At 37.6% G+C, this 21228-nt stretch overlaps 1 protein-coding gene across 2 annotated transcripts in view; it reads right to left on the bottom strand.

Annotated features, from left to right (window-relative positions):
- The window catches only part of CNTN5 (contactin 5), a 1331129-nt gene that overhangs the window by 69602 nt on the left and 1240299 nt on the right, over nt 1-21228 (bottom strand). For both annotated transcript variants that reach the window (XM_025357811.1, XM_025357810.1), the window contains one exon: nt 14570-14719. In XM_025357811.1, the coding sequence (XP_025213596.1) occupies nt 14570-14719 (150 nt within the window). The remainder of the gene's footprint in view (nt 1-14569; nt 14720-21228) is intronic.

Here is a 21228-nt window from a genome sequence, read left to right as displayed (position 1 = left end):
TAAATTGATAACGCATTTAAATTAACAATGGAGGTGATATAATAAAATAGCTTCCAATAATATTGAGCATTTATCATGTGCCAGGCACTGTGCAAAGCTCTTTATATGCATTTAAAAATCTTATTTAATACAATGGTCAAAAGGAGTAGGTTGTGGTATCCCCATTTTATGAGTGAGAAATTTAAGCCTTAAATGACATACTTCTTGCCTATGTCCACCCTGCTATTAAGTGGCACAGTAGAACATTAATCTAGATAAAAACTCCAACCTTTCATGATAGGTGCATTTTTTTTCTTTAAAAGATACATACACACATAAGCCTATATGTATATTCATTCATGTGTGTATATATAATTCATTAAAATTTGAAATAAACTGCAAATATTGAGATGTATACCAATAGTTTTGAAGATAATAGAAATTTTATACTATAGAGAAGATCAGACCTTTCTGAATGACAAGGTACATAGTTAACTGTATCTTTTCTCCCTTTCATTTATCTTTTTTTTAATTTTTTTATTTTTTGAGACAGAGTCTGGCTCTGTGGCCCAGGCTGGAGCACAGAGGCATGATCTCGGCTCACTGCAAGCTCTGCCTCCTGGGTTTACGCCATTCTCCTGCCTCAGCCTCCTGAGTAGCTGGGACTACAGGCGCCCACCGCCACGCCCGGCTAATTTTTTGTATTTTTTAGTAGAGACAGGGTTTCACCGTGTTAGCCAAGATGGTCTCGATCTCCTAACTTCGTGATCTGCCCGCCTCACCCTCGCAAAGTGCTGGGATTACAGGCGTGGGCCACTGCGCCCGGCCTTCATTTATCTTTCAGCAGTCTTAAGAACATGTAACTTATAGAATATTAAAATTCAATTATATGACAAAATTGACAATGCTGTATTTACTTTATATATTTTTCCATTTCACCCACCGTGTATATTTCAGATTCATTTCCCCACATGTGATTTTTTTCTCCTGAGTGTCATCTTTTTAAATAAAACTATTTCCATTATATTATCCCAAATTTATATATTGGTTTGATGATGTTAACACATTTCAAAAATCAAACAAGGGCTGTCTATCTTTATTTATCAATCTATCTAATTTCTAACTAAAACTTGTAAGAAAATTGCACTTAAATATAGGAGATGGAAGCAGAGCAAGTTGGCAGAATAGAAGGCTCCACTGATTGTCCCCTTGGCAAGGACGCTGCTACACATAAAAAGCACTTTGGTAAGAACCAAAAATCAGGTGAGCACTCACAGTATCTGGTTTAAACTTCAAATTGCTGAAAGATGCACTGAAGAGGTAGGAGAAACAGCCTTGAATCACTGAGACCACCATTCCTCCATCCCCCAGCAGTGGCCCCGCAACACAGAAGAGAAACTCTGTTTGCTGGGGAGAGGGAGAGTGCAGCAATTGTGAGACATTAAATTCAGTGTTGCCTGGTTATAGAAGAAAGCAAAACCAGACCAAACTCAGCTGACACCCACCCACAGAGGGAATTTATTTATTTATTTATTCATTTATTTAAAATTTTTATTCTTTTTGTGAGACAGAGTCTCGCTCTCTTGCCCAGGGTGGAGTGCAATGGTGTGATCTTGGCTCACTGCAATCTCTGCCTCCTGGGTTCAAGTGATTCTTGTGCCTCCGCCTCCCAAGTAGCTGGGATTACAGGCACCCGCTACCACGCCCGGCTAATTTTTGTATTTTTAGTAGAGATGAGGTTTCACCATGTTGGTCAGGCTGGTCTTGAACTTCTGAACACAGGTGATCCACCCACCTCGGCCTCCCAAAGTGGTAGGATTACAGTTGTGAGCCACAGTGCCTGGCCCAGAGGGAATATTTAAACCAGTCCTAGCCAGAGGGAAATCTCCCATTGCAGTGGTTAGAACTTGAGGTCCTGAAAGCCTCACCACCTCAGACTCGAGTGCTCTGGGGCCCTAAATAAACTTGAAAGGTAGTTTAGGCCACAAGGACTGCAACTCCTAGGCAAGTCCGTGTTGAACTGGGCTCAGAGCTAGTGGACTTGGAAAACATGTGACCTCTAAAATATCAGCTGGGGTGGAGTGCTGGGGGAGTGTTGATGCCATCCCTTCCCTTGGTCCAGGCTGCACAGCTTGAAGATCCGTAAGAGATACCTTCCTCCCGCTTTAGGAGAGGAGGAGGAAGAGTGGGGAGAACTTTTTCTTGCTTCTTGGATACCAGCTCAGCCACAGGAGTACAGGGCACTGGTCATGGTTGTGAAGTCCTCTTTTCAGACCCTAGCTCCTGTATGAAATTTCTAGACACATCCTGGGCAAGAAAGGAAACCACCACCTTGAAGAGAAAGACACAGTCTTGGCAGGATTAATCATTTGCTATGAAAAGTAAAGGAGAGTTTGTCTCGAACCTTAGGTACCAGCTCAGCCACAGAGGTGTAGAGAACTAAGAGGGCTCTTGGGGTCCCTGATACCAGGAGTTGGCTCTTTGACAGCATTTCTGGACCTGCACAGGGACAGAAAGGAGCCCACTGCCCTGAAGGGTGAGTTCTAGACCAGGCAACATTCACCAAAAGCTAACTTAAGAGACCTTGGGCCTTAAGGGAACACTGGCAGTAGACTGGCAGTACGACCCATGGGTTTTTGGTGGCAGTAACTGTGTGGTGAGGCTCTTCTACCTTTGGAAAGGAGAGGGAAGAATGGGAAGGACTGTGTCTTGTGGTTTCAGTATCAACTCAGCTGCAGTACAACAGAACACCAAGTAGACTTCTAAGGATTTTGACTGTAGTCCCTGGCTCCTGGATGGCACCTCTGGATCCGCCTAGGCCCTAGGGGATCTCACCAGCCTGAAAGGAAGGACGCTGGCCTGGCTCACTTTGCTACATGCTAATTGTAGAGCTCTAGGGCGTTGAACAAACACAGGCAGTCACCAGCGAGTGACTTTCAGGAGTGGTTATAGCAGGCCATAGGTGAGACCGAGTGCTGTGCTGGCTTCAGGTCTGACCCAGCACAGTTCCAGGGGTGGTGGCCTCCAGGGTACTTATGTCACTTCATCCCCAGCTCCAGGTGACTCAGAACAGAGAGACTCCATTTGTTTGGGAGAAAGTAAGGAAAGAGAACAAGAGTCTCTGCCTGGTAATCCAGAGAATTCTTTCAGATCTTGTTCAAGACTATCAAGGCAGTACCTCTACTAGTCTCAAAGAACTACCACATTACTGGGCTTGGGGTGTCCCCTAAAGCAGATACAGCTAGATAACCATATGCAAGTCCTTTCAAGTACCTGGAAAAGCCTGCCCAAGAAAGGCAGGTTACAAACAAGCCCAGCCTGTGAAAACTACAATAAATGCCTAACTCTTCAATGGCCAGACACAGATAAACATGCACAAGTATCAAGACCATCCAGGAAAACGTGACTTCACCAAATGAACCAAATATGGCACCGGGGACCAATCTTGGAGAAAGAGAGATATGTGACCTTTCTGACAGATAAATCAAAATAGGTGTTATGAGGAAAGTAAAAAAAAATATATATATATATATTATTTATTTATATGTATATATGTATATATTTATTTATATATATTTATATATAAATATGTAGAATATATATGTAGAATTTATTTATATATATATATGTAGAATGCCAAGAAGGAATTCAGATTTCTGCCAGATAAATAAAGAGGTTGAAATAATAAAGAGAATCCAACAGAAACTCTGGAGCTGAAAAATGCAGCTGACATACTGGAGAAAGCATGAGTCTTTTAATAGTAGAATTGATCTAGCAGAAGAAAGAATTAGGAAACTTTAAGATAGACTATTTGAAAATATATAGTCAGACTAGACAAAAGAAAAAAGAATAATGAAGCACACCTACAAGATTTAGAAAACAGCCACAAAAGGGCAAATCTAAGAGTTTTACCCCTAAAGATAAGGTAGAAAGAGATAGGGATATAAAGTTTATTCAAATAGGTAATATCAGAGAACTTCCCAAACTTAGAGAAAAATATTAATATTTAAGTAGAAGAAGGTTATAGAACACCAAGCAGATTCAACCTAAAGAACAATGCCTCAAGGCATTTAATAATCAAACTCCCAAAGCTCAATGATAACGAAAGAATCCTAAAAACAGTAAGAGAAAAAACAAATAACATACAAAGGAGCTCCAATATGTCTGGCAGTATACTTTCAGTGGAAACTTTACAGGCCAGGAGAGAGCGGTATGACATATTTAAAGTGCCAATGAAAAAAAATTACTCTTTTACCATAGAGTAATATATCTGGTGAAAATATCCTTCAAACATGAGGAGAAATAAAGGCTTCTCAGACAAAGAAAAGCTGAGGGATTTCATCAACACCAGACCTGTCCTACAAGAAGTGCTAAAGAGAATGCTTCAATCAGAAAGAAAAGGACATTAGTGAGCAATAAATAATTGCCTTAATGTAAAAAACTCATTGGTAATAGCAAGTACACAAGAAAACACAGAATATTATAACACTGTAACTGTGATGTACAAACTACTCTTATTCTAAGTAGAAAGACTAAATGATGAACTAACATAAAATAATAACGACAACAACATTCAAAGACATAGACAGTACAATAAGATATAAATAGAAACAGCAGAAGGTTAAAAAGGAGGTAATTAAAATTAAGGTGTAGATTTTTTACTAGTTTTCTTTTTACTTGTTTGTTTTGTTTACAAACAGTGATAAGCTGTTATCGGCTTAAAATAATGGGTTATAAGCTAGTATTTGCAAACCTCATGGTAACTTCAGAGCAAAAAACTTACAAGGGATACACAAAAAATGAAAAGAAAATTACACCATATCATTAGAGAAAAACACCTTCACTAAAAGGAAGACAGGAAGAAAGGAAAGAAGGAAGAACAGACCACAAAACAACCAGAAAACAAATAATAAAATGGCAGGAGTAAGTCCTTACTTATCAATAATAACACTGCATGTAAATGGACTAACCTCTCTACTCAAAAGACAGAGTGGCTGAATGGTTAAAAAAAATAATACACAACAACCTGTTTCCTACAAGCAACACAATTCACCTATAAAGACACTCATAGATTGAAAATACAGTGATAGAAAAACATATTTCATGCCAGTGGAAATCACAAAAGAGCAGTAGTAGCTATATTCATATCAGAAAACAATAAATTTCAAGACAAAAACTATAAGAAGACATAAAGAAGTTCACCATATAAAGATAAAGGGGTGAATTCAGCAAGAGGATATAACAATTTGAAATACATATGCACTCAATGCTTGAGTACCCAGATATATACAGGAAATATGAGCGGTAAGGAAAGAGAGATACGCCTCACTGCAACAATAGCTGGAGACTTTAATACCTAACTTTCAGCACTAGATAGACCTCCCAGACAGAAAATCAACAAAGAAAGATTGGATTTAATCTATACTATGGAACAAACTGACCTAATAAATATTTACAAAACATTTTATCCAACGGCTGAAGAATACACATTCTTTTCATCAGCACATAGATTATTCTCAAGGATAGAATAATCCTTGAGAATAATGTTAGGTCACAAAAAAAATGCTCCCGAATGACCCATGGGTCAATGAAGAAATTAAGAAGGGAATTGAAAAATTTCTTGAGACAAAAGATAATGGAATCACAGCATACCAAGACTTATGGGATACAGCAAAAGCAATACTAACAGGAAAGTTCATAGCTATAAGTGCCTACATCATTAAAAAAAAAAGAAAAAGAAAAACTTCAAATCAACAGCCGAATGATGCATCCTAAGGAGCTAGAAAAGCAAGAGCAAACCAAACCCAAAATTAGTAGAAGAAAAATATAATAAAGATCAGAGCAGAAATAAATGAAATTGAAATGAAGAAAACAATACAAAAGATCAATAGAAAAAAAAGGTTTTTTCTTAAGTTAAAATGAACAAATCTTTAGCCAGACTAAGAAAAAAACAGAGTGCACAAATAATCAAAATCACACATGAAAAGGAGACATTATATCTGACACTGCAGAAATTCAAAGGATCATTAGTAGCTACTATGAGCAACTATGTGTCAATAAATTGGAATATCTAGAAGAAATGGATAAATTCCTAGACACATACAACCTATCAAGATTGAACCATGAATAAATTCAAAATGTAAGCAGATCAATAATGTGTGATTGAAGCTGTAATAAATGGACATCCAGAAAAAGCCTCAGACTCAATGGCTTCACTGCTGCATTCTACCACACATTGCTCTGGAAGGGGAACAACACACACTGGGGCCTATTATGGGGAGGGGGGAGGGGGGAGGGATGGCATTGGGAGTTATACCTGATGTAAATGACGAGTTGATGGGTGCTGATGAGTTGATGGGTGCAGCACACCAACATGGCACAAGTATACATATGTAACAAACCTGCACATTATGCACATGTACCCTAGAACTTAAAGTATAATAAAGAAAAAATAAAAATAAAAAAATAAAAAAGAACTAATACCAACTCTACTCAAACTATTTCAAAAAAATAGAGAAGGAGGGAACACTTCCAAATTCATTCTATGAGGCCGGTATTACCCTGGTACCAAAAATAGACAAAGACATATCAAAAAAGAGAAAGAAAAAAACTGTAGACTGGTATCACTGGTAAGTATTGATGCAAAATTTATCAACAAAATACTAGCAAACTGAATTCAACAACACATTAAAAAGTTCATTCATCATGACCAAGTGGAATTTATCCCTGGGATGCAAGGCAAATTCAACATACACAAATAAATCAATGTGGTCCATTATTATCAACAGAATGAAGGACAAAACACCTATGATAATTTCAATTAATTCTGAAAAAATATTTGATAAAATTCAATATCTCTTCCTGATAAAAACTCTCAATAAACTGGGTACAGAAGGAATATAACTCAACATCATAAAAATCATATATGATGAACTCAAGCTAGTATTGTATTAAATGGGGAAAGACTGAAAGCTTTTCCTCTTAGATCTGGAACATGACAAAGATGCCCACTTTCACCACTGTTTTTCAGCATAGTACTGGAAGTCCTAGCTAGAGCAATCAGACAAGAGAAAGAAATAAAAGGCATCCAAATTAGAAAGGAAGACATCAACTTTTTCTTGTTTGCAGATGATATAATCATATGTTTGGGAAAATCTAAAGACCCCATCCAAAAACAATTAGAACTGATGATCAAATTCAGTAAATTTTCAGGATACAAAATCAACATACAAAAATCAGTAGCATTTTTATATGCAAACTGTGAACAATCTGAAAAAGAAATCAAGAAACTAATCTTATTTACAATAGCTACAAATAAAATACAACACCTGGGAATTAACCAAGTAAGTGAAAGATCTCTATAACAAAAACTATAAAACACTGATGCAATAAATTGACAATGACACAAAATAATAGATATTCCATGTTCATGAATTATAAGAAACAATATTGCTAAAATGTCCATACTATCCAAAGCAATCTAGAGATTTAATGTAATCCCTATCAAAATAACAATGATATTCTTTACAGAAATAGAAAAACCAATGCTTAAGTTTATATCAGATGACAAAAGAGCTAGAATAGCCAAAACTATCCTAAGCAAAAAGAACAAAACTGGTGGAATCGCATTACCAGACTTCAAATTATACTTGAGAGCTACAGTGATCAAAACAGCATGGCACTGGCATAAAAACAGACACATGGACCAATGGAACATAATAGAGGACCCCAACATAAATCCATACATCTACAGTGAACTTATTTTCCATAAAAGTTCTCAGAACATACATCAAGGAAAGGACAGTTTCTTCATTAAATAGTTCTGGGAACACTGGATATCTATATGCAGAAAAATGAAACTAGATCCTGTCTCTTGCCATATAAAAAATCAAAATGTATGAAAGATTTAAATCGAAGACCTCAAAATATGAAACTACTACAGGAAAACATTGGGAAAACTCTCGAAGACAATGGAGTAGGGAAAGACTTCTTGAGCAATATACTACAAGCACAGGAAACTAAAGCAGAAATAGACAAATGGGATAATTTAAAAAGCTGCTGCACAGCAAAGAAAACAGTAAACAAAGGGAAGAGACAATCCACAGAATGGGAGAAAATATTTGCAAACAATCTGCCAAAGGATTAATAAATAGAATATATAAAGAGGTCAAACAACTACATAGGAAAAAATCTAAAAATCCAATTTAAAAAATGGGCAAAAGATTTGAATAGCTATTTCTCAAAAGAAGACATATAAATGGCAAATAGGCATATGAAAATGTGCTCAACATCATTGATCATCAGGGGAATGCAAATCAAAACTTCAATAAGATATCATCTCACCCCAGTTTACTTGGCTTATATCCAAAAGACAGGCAATAACAAATGCTAGTGAGGATGTAGAGAAAAGGGAGCCCTCATACACTGTTGGTGGGGACATAAATTAGTACAACACTATGGAGAACAGTTTGGAGGTTCCTTAAAAAACTAAAAATAGAGCTACCATATGGTCTAGCAATCCCACTCCTAGGTATATACCCAAAAGAAAGGAAGTTAGTTTATTGAAGTGCTATCTGCACTCCCATGTTTATTACAGTAATATTCACCATAGCCGAGATCTGGAAGCAACTTAAATGTCCATCAGCAGATGAATGGATACAGAAAATGTGGTACTTGTACACATGTAGTATTATTGAGCTCTACAAAAGAATGAAATTCTGTCATTTGCAACAACATGGATGGATCTGGAGGTCATCATGTTAAGTGAAATAAGCCAGGCACAGAAAGACAAACATCACATGTTCTCACTCATTGGTATGAGCTAAAAATTAAAACAATCGAACTCATGTAAATAGAGAGTAGAAAGATGGTTACCAGAGGCTGGGAAGTGTAGTTGGTAGTTGGGGGTTCGGGGGAAGGGAAGATGGTTAATGGATATATAAAAAATACTTAGAATAAATAAGACCTAGTATTTGCTAGCATAACAGGGTGACTGTAGTAAAAATAATTTAATTGTACATTTTAAACTGACTAAAAGTGTATTATTGGATTGTGTGAAACACAAGGGATAGATGCTTGAGGGGATGAATACCCTATTTATCCTGATATAATTACTAAGCATTGTATGCCTGTATCAAAATATCTCATGTAACCCCAAAATATATACACCTACTGTGTACTCACATAAGTTAAAAATTAAATGTGTGCATAAAAGTAAAAATATATATTTGTATTATTATTTTGACATCCTAATACTAAGAAATTGGACTGAACCAATTATCTCATCTTTGCTGACTGTCAAGAGTGTTTCTTTCCTATTTATTTATTTTTTGAGAGAGAGTCTCACTCTGTCACCCAGGCTGGAGTGCAGTGGTACAATGTCTGCTCAGTGCAACCTCTGCCTCCCGGGTTCTCATGCCTCAGTCATCTGAATAGCTAAAATTACAGGCCTGTGCCACCATGCCTGGCTGATATTTGTATTTTTAGCAGAGATGGTTTTTGCCATGTTGGCCGGGCTGGTCTTGAATTCCTGGACTCAGATGATCCCTATGCTTCAGCATCCCAAAATGCTAAGATTACAGGCATAAGCCACCATGCCTGATCGAGTGTTTCTCAATGACTGGACAATTCAAAATATACTCTTTATAAAAATTGTAAAGAAAAATTCTGTTTTTTGGTATGCGGAAAAGAAGCAATTCTATGGCAGAAATGATTTGCTACACTGCTTTGGAATTTAGAATATTCTATTAAATAAGTGAACCTTAAAGAGGCATACCACTTACAATTCAACATCGCTAATGTGAGACCTTTTCTCTCCCAAGCAGCTCTATTTTCAAAGTTTAGTTGGCCCTTTAGAACAGCATTATCTTTTAAAATACTAGATATGTACTTAATAGAGGCAGAGTGCATCATTTGAAAGGATGTCTCAAGTTATTGGTGTCTCTTTAAATCTGTGCTGCCTGACAAAACAGGCACATAATTCAACACTTGGTTTAACACCATTAGTAGCTCTAGCCCTATGTATGTGGTACCACAGTACAAGAAGCATAAAGTACGCAATACAAATCTTCCTCAACTCACTTTTAAAGGAGAGTACTTCGTGCATTTTTCATAGTACTTCTCTTCCATAAGATTTTAATGGACTAAAGTATGTCATGTATATAGAACTCATGATAAAATAGAGACAGGCAATACATGATTGAGGTAGCTGCAGAAATAGACATTCTTTTAAAATGTAGAATCTGAATACACTTTAGTTTGAAATGTAAAAGTGATTTTGCTAAAATGCTTTTTATAGCACGAGGAGATTTATACCATAAAAAGTTGAAAAGGATTATTCATCCCAAATGGATTATTTATTTTTGAAATGAATATTTATAGAGAGCCTCTGAATTAGGCAGCAATCTTTGCCTTTGTTTAAACACAATTAACAATATGCAAAGTAAGGCAGCGCTTTTTAGAAAATATGTGAGCATAAGTAGTACTATTGGCAGTCATTTCAGTATCTGCACAGTGAGTACATAAAATGAAGAACAACTAACCTGTTTTGCTTTTAATTAATGAACACCTGTACACAATGAAAGCATGGCTGGTTTTATGGATGCATGAAAATCCAACCAGGCAATTAATGTTTAATTTAGAATTCATGCTATTGAAAAGGTAGCAGAAAAAACAACTTATAACAGGCAAATCACAAAAGCGGAGAAGTTGGATTTTCTGTGGATGAATCTTTTCCAACATATTTAAGCCATTTTACCTTTTTTTTTTGGTTGTTTAATTTTTATATGGAAAAAGCTGAACATCTTTTGTATTGTTATTTAATTTTAATGTGATAATTTGATCATGTGGAATTTTTTTTTAAATTCAACTTTTAAGTTCAGGGGTACATGTGCAGGTTTGTTACACAGGTAAACTTATGACATGGGGGTTTGTTGTACAGGTAATTTCATCACCCAGGTATTTAAGCCTTTGAGCATATACCCAGTAATGGGAGTATCGGGTCAAATGTTATTTCTGTTTTTAGGTCTTTGAGGAGTTGTCACACTTTCTTCCACAATGGTTGACCTAATTTATACTCCCACCAACAGAGTATAAGTGTTCCTTTTTCTCTGCAACCTTGCCAGCATGTTATATTTTGACTTTTTAGTAATAGCCACTGTGATTGGCATGAGATGGTATCTTATTTGTGGTTTTAATATCATTGCATTTTGCATTTCTCTGATGATCAGTGATGTTGAGCTTTTTCTCATATGATTGTTGGCCACATGTATGTCTTCTTTTGAAAAGTGTCTACTCGTGTCTTTTGTGCACTTTCTAATGGGGCTGTTTGTTTTTTCTTGTAAATTTCTTTAAGTTTCTTGTAGATGCTGGATATTAGACCTTTATCAGATACAGAGTTTGCAAAAATTTTCTCATGTTCTGTGGGTTATCTGTTTACTCTGTTGACAGTTTCTTTTGCTGTGCAGAAGCTCTTAAGTTTAATTAGATCCCATTTGTCAATTTTTGTTTTTGTTGTAATTGCTTTTGTCATCTTCATCATGAAATCTTTGCCCGTTCCTATGACCAGAATGGTATTACTTAGGCTTTTTTTTTCTTGGATTTTGATAGTTTTGTACCTTACATTTAAGTCTTTAATCCATCTTGAGTTAATTTTTGTATATGGTGAAAGGAAGTGGTCAAGTTTCAATCTTCTGCATATGGCTAGCCAGTTATCTCAGCATGATTTATTGAATAGGGAATCCTTTCCCCAGTGCTTGTTTTTGTCAGGTTTGTCGAAGATCACATGGTTGTAGGAGTTAGTCCATATTTCTGCACTCTCTAGTCTGTTCCACTCATCTATGTCTGTTTTAGTACCAGTACCACGCTGTTTTCGTTACTGTAGCCCTGTAGTACAGTTTGAAGTTGGGTAATATGTTGCCTCTGGCTTTCTTTTTTTTGCTTAGAATTGCCTTCACTATTTGGACTCTTTTTTGGTTCATATGAATTTTAAAATAGTTTTGGTAGTTCAGTGAAGAATGTCAATGGTAGTTTAATAGAAATACCATGAACTCTATACATTGCTTTGGGTAGCATGTTCATTTTAACGATACTGAATCTTTCTATGAGTGCTAGCGGGTTCCTGGGTGCCTGTCTCCGCCACAGTGGCGGAGGCAATGTAGTGGGGGTTGGGCCTGGGGTGAGGGTGGTGGTGGTGGTGGGGTGCCTGATGATAACCGTGTGCCTCCTTGCACTGGAGGTGGTGTTGGCTGGGGGCGGGGCACTGACATGTGCAGGTCTGGGTGTCTTCTCTGCTCTGCAAGCCGGAAGGGTCACTCAGGGTGGGGGAGGATCTGCTGTTCTCTGCACATTCTGAAGGTAAGGGTGGGGTACTTGGGGTGGGGCTTGCTGGCTCTGAACCTACCAAAACTCTGTCTGCAATGGCCGTTGGCAGGGGAAGGGGTAGCAGACTGCACTACCAGGTGCTGTCAGGGCAAGGAAAGCAAACCCAAATCCCCACCCCTACCCCTAAGCAGACACGCCCAGCAAACTCATGTGGGAGTTGCCCCATGGAGGAATGTGGGGGACGCTGCGGCTGCAGTGTGGGGAAAGACTGTGCGGGCTGGTGAGTGGCCATAGGAGCCGCCCCGCTTGAGCTCTCTGCCTTGCAGTCAGGGTCCGCCAGAGCAGAAGCTATGATGAGGCCTCCCAAGGCTCCCGAGGGTGCTGTGCATTCAGGTGTGGCCATACTGAGGCCCTCGGAGAGGCCAGCAGACTAAGGTGTTGCTCAGGGCGGACTGGCCCCATCTGATGGGCAAAATTGCCTTACAGAGTTCAGGACAGACAGAAAGTTCCCCTAGGGCTAAAGTCTCCTATGGAGCAAGTCGGACCTAGGGGGATGGTCGTCCCATGCTCCACTACAGATGCTCTTGCACCAACCCTCTGTGCTCCACATCAGCTGGCTTGCAGCTCCTACCACTTCTCTATGCAGCTCTCCCTGCCAAGTCCAGAGTCCGTGGTGGTCTAGGGGGTCTCCTTCTGCTGGGGTTCCAGAGGCCTGTAGCAAGAGTGGGTTGCTCCTTGCCAGTTCAACTCACCAATTCCCCCAGAGCTGTTGGGGGCTAGAAATAAGTCCGGGTGTGCTGTAGCCCCGCATAGGGTTCCCAACTTTCTCCCCCAATCAGCCCAGTCTCGGTGTCTTCCCTCTGTCCACTCTCAGTGCCTTCCCTGTGAAGATCTGTTAGGAGCACGCCAGTCCTCTGGGTCCCTCAGTAGGAGCTGTTCCATTTATCTGAGTCTAGTGGGCCATCTTGGGATTTGTTTTCTTTTTTTTCCCTCCCTCCCTTCCTCCATTCTCCTTCCCTCCTAGAGAGCTACAATATGTTTTAGAGAAAAAGTCAACTGTTTTGATAGTTTATTTTAATGATTATGAGCTTTGTTCAATTTGTTAGAGGTCAAAAGTCATACTTTTGGTTCAGTTCTATAACTATAATACACAATGGACACAGTTAATTCTTCGTCTTGTATGTACATGCGTATCTGACCTATGTACTGGTGTGCATAGGGGGCTATAAAGGAAAAAATTGTTCCCTTTACAAATATGACATGTTGAGTACCAGTACCAAACACTGTTCTAGGTTTCAATGTAGGGCAGTGAACCTATATGACAAATCTTCATTTTCAGTGTACTTTTATTTGAGACTCATGTATTATCACTGAGCATAAAACATTAGCATTTGTTATTTTTTCCTCCCTGTACCTATCCCTGATCCTCCTCTTTCTATTGTTTTCATATTGTTCTTATCAACACTATTAATGTTTGTGTTCCCCTAAGTAAATGTGTAACCAGACACTTTCTTAATATACAATATTAGGGGGACATAAAAGATAGACCTCAATGAGACTTTGTCCAACGTCATAAAAAATCTACACAGAAAATTTCTGTATTCCTTATTTATTTTTCTGCTCCTTCCATGTGATAAGCAAGATATCTCAAAATTCAAATAGAGCTGTTAATTCCTCAGTCATTAGAAACATTTTATCAGATGTGCTTTTTCTAAAAGATGAGAATAATGTAATGTTTTTAAAGTCAAGGAGCAGATTGGTATTTATTTTACATATAAACTTCAAGAAGGCAGTAGGTCAAGGAAGGACCATGTTTACTTTTTGCAAAGTGTAATTTATATGGGTTTGGTGGTGAAGGGTAACACAAAAGAGTTCTAAGGAAGTACACTGTAATTCAAGTAAAGTATCACTGGAGAAAAAGAAGGGGAGCAGATTTATTCTGAATCTTAAGGGTATGCTATATTGAATGAGTATATTATGAGAAGAATAAATGAACTGCTTCAGTTTCATGGTAACCTGAAGATCAGTGCAAGGATTGGGAGAAAATGTAAGCATTTAGATGGTTGTATTTGTGGAAACAAGGAGAAAAAGTTCTGAGAACAAATAAAATGAAATAATTGTTTTAAAGAAAATGATTTTATGATGTTTAGGTAGATGAATCAGGACAAATTATGCTAAGGCAAGCAGTGGAGCAATCATGGTGAATTCACCTTAGTTTCAAGACGATTAGAAGCATACCAAATCCAATCTGACTATTCCAAATGTTTACCTGCTTCATTTGTGCGGATCATTCGAGATGGGGTGCTTGGATCTCCTGTCCCAATAGGGTTGGTGGCCACCACTCGAAATTCGTATTCCACCCAGGGATTTAGGTCCACAGCCATGGCTGACTCCATGTCCCCTGTTATGATTTCTGGCACTATAGAAAGGAAGGAAATTTCATGTCATTAGGAGGACTGGAAAAATGCTACAAATGGCAATCAAGAGTATTAATGCTACTGACAGAATCAGCAGGCTAAAGCATATTTCCTCACAACACGTGGTCATGGTGTCACCTCCAGTGTCATTAGTAAAATGAAAATCAGTCTTCAGGGAGTAAGCACTTGCATATGTCAAAGTTTGTTGGAGTTAATTAAAACTCTTTCATTTTATCTTTACACAAAACTTGCCATTATGTACACTAATAATTATTTCATCAATCCCTCAGCCCCAGATAAGGGGCCAATTAGAACTATAATTTAAACAGTTTTCTTTCCATTTCTAGGAAATTTCTTGAGCAGTTTGCTCTCCCAGTTCTGGCAAACATGTTTAGTCACTTGGTAATTCCAAGCAGCAAATTAACAATATATCTGTTTAATTTAAAAAACACAGTTTGTGATATCTGAGTAGAAACACTGAATTCTTCTTAGAGTGACTTTTCTACTACATTTAAATTTTTGTCAGGGCATAACATTGTTTGTCAGTACAGTTACCATTGGTGAAGTGTTTATACATGGCATACATGCTTCGTTTTGGACTGCTTTTCTTGTTCACTCATCTCTGCTGTCTAGGAAATGTTTCTAAACATTTGTTACAGGAGTGAAAAGGCAGTATGTGGAGAATCTCCCTTGCAGCATGCAAAGATCCTCTGGATTTATATCAGTCTTGGATTTCTTTGTAGGCATAGCATGGGATGGGAGTTTGGGGTCTTGATTTGAGGACTCAATTCTGTTTTACCGCAGCAAGGTGGAATGAAATTGCCTTGAATTTTCCATGAAAATCTCTTCTGAAAGGTACCAAAAGAATGTTACCAAATAAGTAGCTCTGTGAAAGGTGAATGCTCAGAGCATAGGCAGCGTGAGCTGCCCGACAAATCTCACAGCACTGCAAAGCTGATGTGTTTTCTTAAAGCAGTGACAGGAAGACGTGGAAAAACAAAAACAGTCTGTCCCCTCTTGCTGCACTGGCAACTGAGCAGTACGCTTGGAGTCTAAGAGGTGGGTGAGGGAAAGGCCACTGTCAGACCACAGCTTGGCGAAATGTCGAGCTATGCTTGACAAACATACAAAAGAGAAGAAGAGATTTCCAGATAATGCTCAGCCTTCTGTAGCCCAGAGCCCACACTGTATCACTAATGCTTGCATTGAGAGCACCAGGACTTAACATCACTGTTTAATTTACTTATATTTATGTAAGTCGTCTCAAGTAACTCCAGACATCTGGACCATGCTCATCCCTTTTATTCTAATCTCCAGAGAATTCTGCCACTTTTCTCTTCTGCCCAGCTCATATCTCTTCCTAATTCTTGAAGTTCTTCCACTGTGACACTTGGAATTTATGGTCTGTCATTAGCAAAATCCCCTGTATACTTAATCTCCTCTCTGGGCATATCTACAACTTTTTACTCCAATGGAAACTAAGAAATTGTACCCTTATTAAGGGGTGGACCTCTTAAGATATCATGGAGAAAAAGAACTAGCCCTTTTTTCCTCTCTCTCCCACATCTCTAATGGATGTTTCCCATCAGCATACAAGCATGCGGATGTTTTTCTCTGAAAAACAAAACCAAGATCTCAACATTTCCTCTCCTTCCAGCCTTCACTCAGTTTCTCTGATTCTTTTGAGAGTTGTTTGTGCTATTACTTACTGTCTGCAATTATTTTTCTTCCATTCTCTCTTGAACCCATGCCAGTCAGACTCTTACCTCCAGTTTTCCATCACACTGGCTTCTGTCAAGATTACCAATGAATGGTCTCTGTTACTGAAACCTTAAGGCCAGATCTCTGTTACTTATCTTACTTGAACTATCATCATCCTTTGACACAGTTGATCATCCTTTGAAATACTTTTCGAAACTTAACTTCTGGTTCTCTCCTACCTGATTATGCCTTCTCAGTCTCCACTGCTGATTTCTTTTTGTCTTCCTGATGCAACTTGGCACTACGATTTTCCATTTTCTTACTCCATGGTGATTTATCCAGCCTCAGGGTTTTAGATACCCTCTATGCTGATAACTCTAATATTTTTAATGAACCTCTTCTCTACATTTCAGACTCATATGTTCAATGGCATATTATTAATAGACATTACTATTTGAATCGATTTCTGCAGTATTCTTATCCAGGGAATGACAATTGCTTTCTTATAGATGTTGTATCCCAAATCTTCAGGCCATCCTGGACTCCTTTCTTTCTCCCCTGTCCCACTCCAATCCATTAGAAAATTATGGCATCTGTGACTTCAAACTATGTTGATATCTCCACTTATCTTGGCAGAAAAATTTCTTGGAAGAGTTGTCTATATTAATTTTTTTCCTATTGTCTCTGGAACTCATTCTTGTCAGACTTTGATGCTGATGGCCTACCATCACATCAAAACTGCTATTATCAAGGTTACCAATCCGACCTCCATATAGCTAGAACTAATGATCACTTCTCAGTCTTCATTTTACTTGACATCTTGGTAGCATCTGACACAGCTCATTAGGCCTTTTTCTTCGATAGGCTTTATTCCTTTGTTTTCCATGGCATGACATTATTTTGGTTTTCCTTTTACCTCAATGATTGCTTTTATTCTGCCTCCTTTGGATGGCTGTCTTCTCCACAACTTCTTACTGTTACAATGCTCCAGGGCGTGATTTTCATACTGTTTCTTCTTTATTTTATACTTACTTTCTTGGAGGTGACATAGAGTCTCATATTTTAAAATATTATATGACAATAATTTTCTAATTTATAACTTTATGCTAAACCTCTCACTTAAACACCAGAGTTATATACCCAGATGCCTACCTGAAATCTCATTTGGATGTCTAACAGATATATCAAACTCAATATGTCTCAAATTGAATTCTTTATCTCATTGCTACCCAATCTGTTCCAATTATGAAGGTTTCTCAGGCTTCTCCATGTCACCTAATGATAACTCCATCCTTAAGTTGGTTAGCTCAAAAATCTTGTAGTTTTCCTTGAATTCTTTTTCTCTCATACTGTTTACATCCAGTTTGTTGCAAATGCTGTGGGTTTTAGCTTCCAAATAGTTTCAAATTCTGACCACTTTTATGACCTCTGTCATAAAAGCATCAGTGACCTGTGTCACCACCAAGCTTCTGTCACGTTGAAGCACCATCATCTCTCCACCATAATAATAGCTTCCTAAATAGTTTAGTCACTCTTCACTTATCCTTCCCATAAGTCTATTTTTAACATAGCTTGAATGACTATATTAAAACTTAAGACTTAGAAGAGCAATCCTCCAATGTCTCATTTCTCAAAGGGTGAAAACCCAAGTAATGTATGATCTGGTCTTGCCAATATGTCTCAAAACTCATCTACCTTTCTCCCTAAAACTCATTCTGCTCCTGCCTCACTGATCTTCTAATGCTCTTGCGTATCATGCTCCTAATACTTTTGCTCTAGTTGCTCCTTACACCTGGGCTGCCTCCCCCCAGATACTGGGATAGCTAAGTTCATACCTCCTATAAAATGTACACAAATATACCTTCTCAGTAAGACATACCCCGACCACTCTATTTCAAAGTGCAAGCTTCCTGCAATGGACTAAATGTGTCCTCTCAAAATTCGTATATTAAAGTCCTAACCCCTAATGTGGCTGTTATTTGGTGATAGAGCTTCTAAGGAAATAATTAAGGTTAAATGATGTGGTAAGAGTGGGGCTGTGATCTTAGTGTCCTTATAGGATGAGACACGAGAGCTCTCTCTCACTTTGTGTGTGTGTGTGTGTCATCCATGTGAGAACACAGTGAGAAAGCAACTTGATGTTAGAACTCCCAACCTCTAGAACTGTAATAAAGTAAATTTCTGTTGTTTAATCCACTCAGTCCATGGAATTTTGTTATAGCAGCCTGAGTTGACTAATACACTGACCCTGATCATAGTACTTCTGATTCCTCTTACTGCATATAATTTATTTCCCCCCACATAGTACTCATCAACTTCTAAGATATTATATAATTTACTTGCTTATTATGTTCTCTGTTTATTGTTTGTCTTCACCTATAAGAATACAATCTTCACAAGGGCAAGGATTTATTTATTTGGTGTTGTTCATGTACCTAGAACACTTGATATGCTGCATGTGCCTAGAACACTTCCTAAAAGGTGCTTGGTAAATTTTTATTAAATGAATGAGAGTTCAAATTGCCTGGTGTGAACAGAATTGGCAATATTAATTAATTCTGCTTGAATCTTGATGTAATTAGTATAAGCTTTAATATACATATAAAAATAGTCTTCCTTCGAAAGCTATGCATATTTATATCCTCTTAGTCATAACTACAGACTTTAAAGACTCCCTTTCCAAGCCCATATCCTTTCCACCACCCTTCATTCCTCTCTTTAAAGTGAAAAAAAAAAAAAAGATTTGGAAATTCTAAATTCCCTGTTACTTGTAAGAGATATAAAATAATTATAAGTATTAATTGAAGGTATTATTATTTTTGGTGAAACAAAATGCAATATGAAAGAAAGTAAAAACTTTCTTTTTTATACAATTAGGATTTTGATTTGAAATGCAATATTGTGGAGATGAAGAATAATGGAGGATTTATACCAAAATAAGTATTTTAAAAGTCTTGCAGTATCTTTTTATAAATATATTATTTCTGGAACTTTAGGGACAAGTTGGTTTCAAAGAAAACATTGTGCATCAGAGAGAACATGACAGCAACTAAAGACAGTGGAAGACCTTATACTGACTTAGGGGAAGCATCTTATTGAAATGCCTTTCCAAGCAAAAGAATCACATCCAAGACTATTTATTTTGAGACAAGATCTTATTCTGTTGTCCAGACTGGTCTCAATCTCCTGGCCCTAAGTGATCCTCCCACCTCAGGATGTCTCAAAGTGCTGAGATCACAAGTATGTGCCACCCAAACTCAGCCACCAATTTAATTAATAAAATACCAAATAAATCTGTTCAGTTGAAAAATGGAACCAGTCTGTACAAAAATACCCGCAGTAGAAGACATATCCACTGATAAAAGAATATTTAAGAAGCATATCTGAGTTAAGTAAACAAAGACCAATGAATTCTGTGATTATAGGCAATTTGATATTCCTAGGTAGACATAATCAAAAATTACGTCAGCTAATGCTTCTCAGTAGTATAAAAAAGAAAGTCAGGTTTCTAAATCAAAAGCCATTTGCTTGAGTGGAAAAGAGGTCTGCAAGTGAAATGATCTATTTGTTATGGCTCTTTGCATACTTTTTTCAAAATAAATACATTATTCTTATTTACATTTGAGTCTCATTTGCAGGAGGCAGTATTCATATGTTAATTCCAAGATGTGCTCAGCTAGAGGGTTCATGTGGAACCTCTGACTTCATTTTCCACAAATGAGAAACTCATTATTTTTTATGCTCATTTTGGTGTATTTTAAATGCTTTTCAAATAGTAGATTATTAATTGCATTAATTGTATCAGCAAGGTTAAACTCCAGATTCATTTTTTTTTCTAATGGATATTGTTAAATTGGAGTTTATTTTGACTGAAATTAATTTAGAATGAGGGAGCAACTATGAAACCAAAAGGCCCATGACCAGTGGAGCTGGTGTGGTTCCAGAGAGACTTATTTCCCCATCATAGGCGTGAAAGAAACGATGAGAATGAGCATGGTACTAAAACCAGGAAGCATCTAAAAGACCTATTTTGGAACATGTAAATCTTGTGGACAGCTCTTCATCAGGCTTGCCCTGAGGACAGCATGCCTCTGCCAATAGGTGCAATTAATGGTGCGTTTTGGAGAAATGAGTTAGAAGAGGACACATCTAGTGAGAGCCCTAGCACCATGAAGGGTAAATACAATTGATCACTTGCAGAAATCTTTTTCTGAAGGAAAACATTTTTATAAGTACAGCACAATTGCAGGGTTTTTAGAAGTGTTGTTCTTGCTGAATTGAATTAAAAAAGAACTCTGAAAAATATCACCATCAAAAAGTGGGCAAAGGATATGAACAGACAATTCTCAAAAAAAGACATTTGTGTGACCAACAAACATATAAAAAAAGCTCAACCCATCACTGATCATTAGAGAAATGCAAATCAAAACTACAATGAGATACCATCTCATGCCAGTCAGAATGGCGGTTACTAAATAGTCAAGAAAAAACAGATGTTGTTGAAGCTGTGGAGAAATAGGAATACTTTTACACTGTTGGTGGGAATGTAAATTAGCTCGACTGTTGGGGAAGATAGTGTGGTGATTCCTCAAGGATCTAGAAACAGAAATACCATTTGACCCAGCAATCCATTACTGGGTATATACCCAGTGGAATACAAATCATTCTACTATAAAGATACATGCACACGTATGTTTATTGCAGCACTATTTACATTAGTAGAGACATGGAACCAACCCAAATGCCCATAAATAATAGACTGGGTAAAGGAAATGTGACACATATACACCATGGAGTATTATGTAGTCAT

The sequence above is a fragment of the Theropithecus gelada genome, chromosome 14, assembly GCF_003255815.1.
Source record: "Theropithecus gelada isolate Dixy chromosome 14, Tgel_1.0, whole genome shotgun sequence".
Lineage (NCBI taxonomy): Eukaryota > Metazoa > Chordata > Mammalia > Primates > Cercopithecidae > Theropithecus > Theropithecus gelada.
This window is presented reverse-complemented; position numbering and strand designations above follow the sequence as displayed.